The following is a 9,779-nucleotide window of genomic DNA, read 5'->3' on the forward strand; positions in this document are numbered from 1 at the left end:
ATCTTATAACATTGCCGTTTTAGAGTCATTTCCAATTGTCCTCGCGATGCACATTTGGGGACATTTAATGGCTGATAAGTGTGTAATGTTGTTTACTGATAACGCTGCCGTTGTTGACATTATCAATAAGCAGACGTCCAAACATCAGAGTATTATGTGTTGATCAGGGATTTAGTGTTAAGTTGAAGAAGAAAGACCCATGGGGAGGCACCGATCAAAGTAATACAAATTATGAAACTTCGTATCCAGCAAGGAATAGTCGGCAGAATAAATTGGTATAATACGAAAAGCCGACTTGATGTAGGTTTTAGCTAAAAAGCAACCTTCCCCGGTGGCTTTAATGGCTGTGGTCGTATCACTAAATAACGGATGCGTATTTGACAGAGGAACAATAGTCAGGAATAGCATCATTAACCGAATTTCCTTTTGCATAGGATTAATGATGAATCAAAAGAAATTCAGACGGGTCTTTCTTAGGTACAACGCCCAAGGGAGAGGTACGAAAGTTCGCAAAAGGGGGAGTTCTAAAAGGACCCACAATTCGGCCTGCATCGCATTCCTTACGCAAATTTCATTCTAGCAATTTCCGGTTGGGCGAGGACACTTTTAAGATTAGGAGATTGAAAAGGAAGCCGATCACCAACAAAATTAACACGAAAGCCACAACGGAAACCATCGACAAAAAAATGCTTTTTGTTTTGCTCATAACAGTGTAAGAGGCATTCAAGCCGTTCCACCCTTACTGGGGTTACTGCCGGGCTGTGAAGGGCCTGATACTTGAGTAGAGTTTCCTTTTGGTTTAACTCCACCAGACTGCTGTTGAGGGGTTTGTACTGAGCATTGCATTGCTGGGTGCTTTGCTCCACATTTATAGCAGACGTGTTCGAACTGACACCCTTGGCAGTGTTTTCCGGCATAAAATGTCCAACACGTGCCTCGGGGGAAAAAATTCGAACGAAAACGCTGGCGTGTTGAGGTTTGGGGCTTATTGGGGATCGACTGTGATCTCCGAAAATTAGCTGAGGCCCTCAACCAAAGTTCCCAATGTATTTGATAACATGGATATTTATCGGGTGCAGATTGCCTCAGATAACGAAATTGTTCGTCATACCAGAGCCAATCCCCGTTCGACAAAGCAATGTCACGGACTACCTCGCAATACTTTATCAACTGTGGGGTTTAACTCTGGTATCGCTCAGTATAGACCGAGACAAAAATGTCAAACGCCGAAACGCACTGTTGCATGTTGGAAACCTTCTTTGTTGGGTGATACGGCTCAAGGATCAGCCGCGGGTGCTTTGATGGCCCAGTGGAAGGTGTCATAGATAACGCATACTTATCGATTTGAGAGGTGGATGCTAATAAGGCCCCAAATTATACATAGTCATTAGCCCAGATTTTAGCTTTAATTTTTGAACCCACCCGGGAACTAAGATTTACTGACACTCTAGTAAAAAAAATGTTTAGGTTGAACATTGTCGAGACTCAGAGGCAGAGAATCATTTCTTGTACCTGCACCGGTGAGGCTACTGACATGGCTGCTCACAGCTGAGGTGACGCTATCTGAGGACAGGTCGGCTTGAGACTGGTCTGCTAATGTGGTTTCAATCGACGTGCTGTCCACAAATGTGTTTTGTCTGAAGATCTCGGTAAACTGTCCTTAGATAATGCTGTTTTCACCGCTTCCGAGATGGCCGTCGATATGGTGGTGGCGGAGAGAGCGTTTACGTCCAAGGAGACCAAACCGGGATTGTTATTAGTTGGTTCAGGTACAGGTGGGACCGTTGCCGTCAGCTCTGATGTCCGCATTCGCTTAGAACGTGTTTGGCGGCCTATCATGACTTGATGGCTGTCCCGGACGCTTCCTAGGAGGCATGACTTATCGATAACAGATAAAACTAGGCAATTAAATACGATGGAATGTTGTTTGATTTTGAAAGAAAATTGATAAGAAGGAATACGACGTAAAATGACAAGATGAAATTCCATCCTAAATTTTTGGTCACCGTTGAGGTGGGGCAGTTCCACAGGTTCTCCGTAAATCTGGTTCACGAGCAATGATATATAACCGGATGAAAAAGGGAAAAAGAGAAAACGGCCAAGTTCCCAAAACAATGCATTACCGCCTGTGCCGAGTGCATTGGACCACTCGTAAAGAGGCGGTCAAAGAATTGTACACTAATACGGCAGGAGTAAGCATAAAATAAATCATCGCCAAAGCCATAAATGCACGTTGGACGTGCCAACCATGGTTCAAATGACCGAACAAGCACAGCCATTGCTCGTGTGAGTAAAACCCAACGCAAACAACAAACAGGGGCTGTTAAAACAAACAACAACTGACAATTCGGCTTGGCTTAAAACAAAAAAAGGAACTGGCAAATCTTAAGACAATAAAATAAAAATCATAAAATGCCTGGGCAAGGCGGGCAGTATAGAAGTTGTTTCAAATTTGTTACATGGCTTCAATTTGCCTGATGTGCGGCTATAACGATTGTAGGCAACGTAGAACTGCCCCCCTCAAACTACGATAGAGCTCGTACTGACCAATGCCGTTTAAATGTATCCCGTCATGGGCCATAAAATTAGTTTTTGCCCTCCAAAACCCTTTATGGCTCCAGAACATTGCTTAGGGGATGGGCTCTAGCACTACTTTTTAAATACCGATTTAAGAGGATTACGTTCTTGTTAAAGATAGGTGCCCCCGTTCGATAAATAGTTTTACAGACACATACACATTTGACTTTAAGCGAGTCATGGAGGGACCTGGTAAGGTCTTCAATTGCTGAGCCAACGTTCACTGGAGAAAGATGGCTTAAGTCGTTAGTGCCTAGCTGTAATATAAGTATGTCAGGCTTGAACAATTCAACCACAGAAAGATCAAATTGAACGGTCTTAAGGACTGTTCTTCCCCCGACCCCGTGCCATTTTAACTCTATGTCTTCGAGAATATGCAAGTTAGCATCTAGAGCAGCATTCCGCCCTATATATTCGCGTAAATGGCGAGTAAAGGAATGGCCAAGTATCAAAACACGTGTTGCCGACATATGACCGCCTGGGAAACAATATTGTAAACTAAGGGCTAAAGAGGGAACTAAATAGTCCAAAATGAGAACAGGTACTTGCCTGAAAGTTCTTGGAACTACTGTAGGAAAAAATGTTTTCTGTTTTCTTGGCGAGATACCGACGGTACAAGGGCCAACGGAAGAAGGGCGAATTGCTCGAGAGAAATCCAGGGGTGATACTTGACACAAACCAGGCTTACGGACCAATGCTTGAGTGTCATGGCTCGAAACAATAAATAACATTATGCGTGTACATAATGTTTCGTTTTTGGAACGCTAGAAAAAGCTTGTCTCCTTGGAACTTCAAGAATTCTGTGATACATTCTCAGCATCTAAGGCTACGGGATGTAGCGCGATGCTTAAGGAAAATCTCGAGTCGAAAAAACACCCAATAGACTGTGCTAATTGTCAATAATAATAATAATAATAATAATAATAATAATAATAATAATAATAATAATAATGTTATTAACAAGTTCTTAAACAATCTTAAATTTACAACATATAATCTATTAAAATGGTAAAAAATGATCTTCACAACAATTCTATCAATTACAATGCATGGGGAATGGTGTTTTTCAATTTTTTTCTTTCTTTCTTTTTTTTTTTTTTTGCTGAAGACATTAAAATCTGAATAAATTCAAAAATAATCTGATAAATCTAAAAGTATCCAAAACTATCCAGAAAAGCGAAAGGCGAATGGCAAATCTAAATCCTATATACAACGCTGCTAAGAAAAACTAAACAATGTCATTGGCTCCTTCGGCAGCTGCGATTTCAATATCACAATTGTTTTAGTCAAACGCGGCACGGCGCTTCACCCGCGATCTTCGAAGGCAAACCCGGGCCGACCGAAGGAGCGCAAGGGATGTCCTTGCTTGGATCCAGGAAATTGTTTGCGAGTATTGTTCTCCTTTCTTGGCGGCTATCAGCTCAGCCAGTCGACTATGGTATCTTATGTATTCCTTCCCCATCCCTCCTGTAGTTGTAAATACAAGCGGCGTGAACGAGCCATGCTCAATATTCAACACTCTCCTTGAGTACAACCGCTTCTTGTCGTTTTCATGGATGCGATAGATCTGTTGTGGCTCTTGGTCCCTGTAAGACTCAGCATTATATCAAATCCTACAATCTGATTTGTTCTTCGCGCGGTCCGGATTTTCCTATCTGTGCCCACGGGCACGGTAACGCTCGGAGAGTTTTAGTCCTTCACCATAAATTTTCACTTTTTGACACCGAATCCTATTTACATACAGAAGCTACTTTTTATTAGACAAGAGGTTTGAAAATAGAATTCAAATAAAAATATTCCTCTTTGAAACGTTCAGTTTGTAAGTCGCTCAATACTACATTCGCTATCAAACGCGATGCGAGTCAACGATTTAAAAAGTGATTTCAGAGAGGAAGGGAGAGAGAAGAAAAAACAAGTTATTTACTAGCTAAGGGTCGGTCCGTATAGCGAAAAACGGTGACTTCGGTCACTGTTTTTCGCAATACAGACCTCTCAGCTGGCAAACAACCTATCACAGTTTTTTAAATTGAGGCCCACTAATCCAGATCGAATTGGAATTTGGATTGTTCCCGCGTGGTAATCGGAATTCATAGAGATTCATGATGTCCTGATAGTTCTAAAATTGGAGGACGGTTTTAGAACTATGAAATCGTTATTTGTGCCTAAAATGTATTGTAATAATACGAATGTACTTGAGTTATTGTCATTTCCTCTACTCCAAGAATAATTCGCCTTTATCGCACAGCAGCCATCTGGGATTGACGTCATGAACTTTTGACACCAATGCGAGGCCACGCGTGTAAAGGTCAACTTCCGGCGATTGAGGAGACAAGATCATGCCGAACAGAGATCACTGTTGCGTGCCGCAATGTCAAAATAATCGCGCTAAAAAAGTTCCAAACCTCACCTTTCACCAATTTCCCAGTGATAAATTCATTCGAAAGCAGTGGCTTGTGAAAATACGGCGAGACGTGGGCAAAACTTTCCAGGTAAGTTGGCTAAGTTGTCGATGTCATCTTAGCGCACGTGTGTTTACAATAAATATTATGATCTGTTTCATCTATAGATAACAAACAGCACAAGAGTATGTTCTGTACACTTTAAGGAAGGGGATTTTAAGACAACTTTAACAGGGGAGCGTGTTCTGGAGAAGCATGCAGTTCCGAGTATGTTTAGCTGGTCAAGATCACCAAAGAAAAGAAAATCTCCAAAAAAACGAGAACCACCACCTGCACGAGTGAGATTATTTGATGTAAGCCTTCCATCGTTCCCTGTTACTGTCACAGGTAAATTTTGTTGTCAGTATTTCTTTAAACATTCACTGGTTAAAATTGTAAAATAATCAGAGGTATTTTTATGTTTTCATTTTAATCCATAGCTTCAACTTCCGGCCAAGCTTGTGTTGAGGAAAGTTCTGTGGAGGTCCAACCGGAACTGTCATCCCTTCCTGTTGTTGTAGACTCCGCTGAGCCCATATACACTGTCACTGTCACAAGTAAATATTGTTTTCAGTATTTCTTTAAACATTCCTTGGTTAAAATCGTACAATAATCGGACGTATTTTCATGTTTTTCATTTTAATCCATAGCATCAACTTCCGGCCAAGCTTGTGTTGAGGAAAGTTCTATGGAGGCCCAACCGGAACTGCCATCCTCTCCTGTTGTTTCAAACTCCCCCGAGCCCATATACACACCTACCTTGAATTGCCACGATTATATTTTTTCTGGTGAGCCTGCCAAGACCACAGAGGAGCTGCTTGAAGCAGCAAATCAGAGAATTGAGGAGTTGGAGGCAGCACTGGATAAGCAAACAATATATATACAACTAAAAATGAAACCCAACAGCATCATTAGGTTTTACACCGGTTTTCCTTCTTTTGATGTTCTTGTTGCGACATTTAGAGCTCTGACTCCCACCGCACAGAATATGTATTCTTGGTCCCAAATGCAACGCCTTAGAAATAAAGGGATAAGGAAAGTTGAAGGCCTTAGGAAAACTATGCAAGGCTGCAAACTAAGTTTATTTGACCAGTTTTATTTAGTTCTTCAAAAGTTGAGGGTTGGTACCTTAAACCAAGTACTAGCTGATAGCTTTAACATTTCCCAAACAACGGTAAGCAGAGTTTTTATATCCTGGATAAATTTTCTTTATTTCATGCTTGGGAGTACTTGTATCTGGCCATCTAGGGCAAAAATCCAGAAGAACATGCCCACTTGTTTCAAGTCCATGTACCCAGACTGCAGGGGAATTATTGATGCATCTGAGATAAAGGTTCAGGCACCATCAAGTTTAGTCTTAAATAGTGAAATGTACTCGTCATATAAGAGCCACACCACCTACAAGGGCAATGTTGTTATTTCACCTTCAGGGGAAATAATTCACATCAGTTCTTTATTTGAGGGGTCAATATCAGACAAAGAGCTGGTAAGGCAGTCTGGGCTTCTACCACTTCTCCAGCCTGGGGATCAGCTTATGGCTGATAAAGGTTTTGTTATTCAGGATCTTTTAACTCCCCTTGGATGTGAAGTTGTCATGCCCTCATTTCTTTCCAGTAAGAGGCAGTTTTCTAAAAATGACCTCCAAGAAAGCAAAAAATTACACAACCTGCGTGTTCATGTTGAAAGGGCGATTAGGAGAGTTAAAGAGTTTCATTACTTTGATCGGGTAATCCCCCTCACTGTTGCAGGAAGCATAAATCAGATATGGACTGTAGCTTGTTTAATAACCAACTTTCAGGGGCCCTTATTTTATGAACGGTAAACTTATTTTTTTTCAGATGAAGTAAAAGTGTAGTTGTGCACTTGATAAACTTTGGTAGTCTTAAAAAGAATATAAAAATTAAACCATATGATGAGAACCTTTCCCAACATCATACTGTAACATGTTATGGACTAGAATCCTGTTAACCAAAGAGAATACAATCCCTTTACTTTAACTAAACTAGATTTGTTCACATTTTCAAACAACATTATTTTATATTTATCAATTAAATTGGATGTTTAGCTTCCTTCAGCAAAAAATGGTTTGCCTGTTATTAGTTATAGCATAGTTATTGCTCATCATTAATGTTCACTGTACAGAAGACAAATGAAAGTTGAAATAAAACATGTTGAGTTTTTCAAGCATTTCAGAAAAATAATCAGCATCATAGTAAATTCTCTCACAATGAAACTCTTTGCGACAATAAACAAAAGAATCCTCCCATGCACTACCTGTTAGTCCTATACAACCCATGGCTTGGTGATAATAAGCATGGGTCTTTCTTAAACTATAGGTACCACTTCTTTCATTTACCTTTAGATACTTAAGGTCTGACAAATAGTCAGACATGGAACATTTAATTTCCAACAGACCCCATGAATGATTTTCTGTTGCATCATAAACCCTTCTATCTGGGCTACAGCCTAGGTGTGGGAGGGAAGGGTTTATCACAAAGCCCACTGGAAAAACATTTCTACCAAACTGCTGGACATATTGTTGAGCTGCTTCTTCCTCATGCTCTATGCCATACTTCATTGCTGCTGTTTGCACAACTTTGCTGTTCAGAAGCCTGGCTGAAAGTGTTTCGTGATCCTTTCTCCTGGAGCAGATTTGCTTGAAGTTTGAGGCTGTTAGACGATGCTTTCGTAGTCGGTGCCAGTCCTTAGAAGCAGATTGTTCTCTGGTCTGCTCTTCATATTCTAGGGCCTGTTCCATGGTGACAGTCAGGGAATCATAGTGCAGTTGTTGTTTCTCAGACAGTACAGTTGGAGGGTGGGTAAAAACTGGAAGCTGAAAGTCAGGCACAGGAAGACTGAGGTTTGTTGCAGCTGCAGTCTTTTTACTTGGAAGGGACTGTTGGTAGGATAAAACAGATCCTTTGGGAACTAGCCCATAGTTGCTCTCTGTTAATAGGACATCTTCGTCATCATCTGGCCATACTCTCAGAAAACCAGGCTTAGGATTAAGCCCCTCAAATATTGGACTTAGGATCGTTGGTAAATCAAGGGACCAGAGTGGTTCTTCAAAAGGCTTATAAACAGTACTTGTCACACCAGAGACTTTTCGTTTCTTTTTTACTTGGGCTGACTGCTGGGTGGGATTCTTTAATTTTTGTACAGTGACATCCATAACTGGGCGAGGCTTGACACCATCTGCTCGGTTAGGGATATGCCAAGTCTGAAAATCAAACATTAAAATATTGCTTGATAAATTCTGGTTTGGAAGATAAAAATAAGACATTTTCCCAGGTTAACTTTGCTTTCATTCGTTATGCACTATTGCTTTCAACTTTGGAACCTTGCATTACCAATAATTCTGATTATCATTTCATGCAATTTTTTTCCTTTCCTTCCTTTCATTATTTGTCTTGGCCTTCAGCTTCGGCTTCAGCCTTAATTGATCTGCTCACCACTGACAAATCACGATATTTAGCTCAACCTCGTCCAATAATTATCATTTATTGACACAAATGTCACATGTCTAGTGTGTAATCTCCCATTCTAACCTGAGGTCTCGATGTTTTAGATATAACTGGTGGCACACTTTTCATTCCTAGCATCTGGTAATGCGCCAGCGTGTACATTAAGCCGATGATATGATGGCAAAGCCCCTGGCCAGCAGCACAACTGCAACGAAACGAATCGACGCAAGGCTCTCTTTCACGTTTGAACACGACAAGAAGATTGTGCGGCTCTTCATTTTTCTTCATGCTTCTGTAGCACTTCGCACGAATCGTGACTCCCTCATCATCATTCATAGCAAGTCTAACTGCAAATTAATGCGCAAAATATAAGTCATAGTATTTAGCTCAAAAGATTAAGGACCATTGAGCTACTGCTTGATAACAAGAAAAACATGGCGAACGCTCAACCTTTATACAAACACACCTTCGACATCGTGAATGTAAGACTCGTGGAAGAATTTGTATCCTCTTGTCAGCGTTGCCTTAATCGGAAGATGGTCTGACGCAAATTTTTCAATAAAAGCGTTCGTAAATTTGGGTATGGTATGAAGATTTTTGTGCCAAAACTCAGCAGAACTTTCACCTTGCTTGTCCGCCATGATTGTTTGCTTTCCACGCGTGGCCTCGGTTTGGTGTCAAACGCTGTGACGTCAAAATCAAGATGGCGGGCTGTGATTAAGGCGAATGTGTCAATAGCAATCAACTTGATTTATTTCATGGGCTCCTTCATTTCAAGAAAGGGGACGTGGCTAAGATCAAATAAGAGGTTTAAAAAAACAACAACAACAAATGTAGTTGAATAACATTTATTGTCAATGTTAGAAGACCAAGGTCTCAATTCAATTTAATTATAAATTAAAAGGGTTATCGATTGGTTTTGAGATTTGAAACAGTCCTTTGAGTAATTAAATTAACGAAATCAATCAACTCTTTGGGAAATGACCAAGTGAATGGCCGTCTAGAAATGAAAACATGAAACGTAATTTGTATGAAAACTACTCCAAAACTAAATAACGTAGTACTAATTTATGAGGGTCCCTAATAGTGTTCTTCAATCCCGCCATCGTGACCAAAATGTTCCGTTCATCCCGAAATCCCGATGGTTTTATTCGGCCAATCCCGATCCCGGTCATGACTTCAGGGCATGATACCGAACCCTCGTCGTCAATTACAACTACAGTTGATTTAGAATACGCCATGTTAGTCTTTTCCACCAACCTTCATGATCCAATTGACCTTAATTGTAGCATTTGCAATC

At 40.7% G+C, this 9,779-nt stretch overlaps 2 protein-coding genes and 1 pseudogene across 3 annotated transcripts; 1 reads left to right on the top strand and 2 right to left on the bottom strand.

The window, feature by feature from the left end:
- Window positions 1-723: 723 nt before the first annotated feature.
- Window positions 724-1,876, bottom strand: LOC137988641 (uncharacterized; annotated as a pseudogene).
- A 3,037-nt stretch (window positions 1,877-4,913) lies between these two features.
- Window positions 4,914-6,837, top strand: LOC137988643 (uncharacterized). The gene is made up of 4 exons (XM_068834626.1): window positions 4,914-5,066; window positions 5,144-5,372; window positions 5,474-5,499; window positions 5,695-6,837. Exons 1-4 carry the CDS (start codon window positions 4,914-4,916, stop codon window positions 6,835-6,837), a joined length of 1,551 nt encoding a protein of 516 aa, XP_068690727.1.
- Window positions 6,104-9,135, bottom strand: LOC137988639 (uncharacterized). Of its 2 annotated transcripts, none has more exons than XM_068834622.1 (3): window positions 8,946-9,135; window positions 8,564-8,826; window positions 6,104-8,235 (listed from the first exon to the last, which is right to left on the bottom strand). In XM_068834622.1, the coding sequence occupies exons 1-3, from the start codon at window positions 9,118-9,120 to the stop codon at window positions 7,147-7,149; spliced, it is 1,527 nt and encodes a 508-aa protein (XP_068690723.1). In that variant the 5' UTR covers window positions 9,121-9,135; the 3' UTR covers window positions 6,104-7,146. The 2 variants fall into 2 exon arrangements, with proteins under 2 accessions (XP_068690723.1, XP_068690724.1); XM_068834623.1 differs by having other exon boundaries at window positions 6,857-8,235; window positions 8,564-8,822; window positions 8,946-9,086.
- Between the last annotated feature and the right edge of the window lie 644 nt (window positions 9,136-9,779).

This window comes from Montipora foliosa, unplaced genomic scaffold (assembly GCF_036669935.1).
Source record: "Montipora foliosa isolate CH-2021 unplaced genomic scaffold, ASM3666993v2 scaffold_423, whole genome shotgun sequence".
Taxonomy (NCBI): Eukaryota; Metazoa; Cnidaria; class Anthozoa; order Scleractinia; family Acroporidae; genus Montipora; species Montipora foliosa.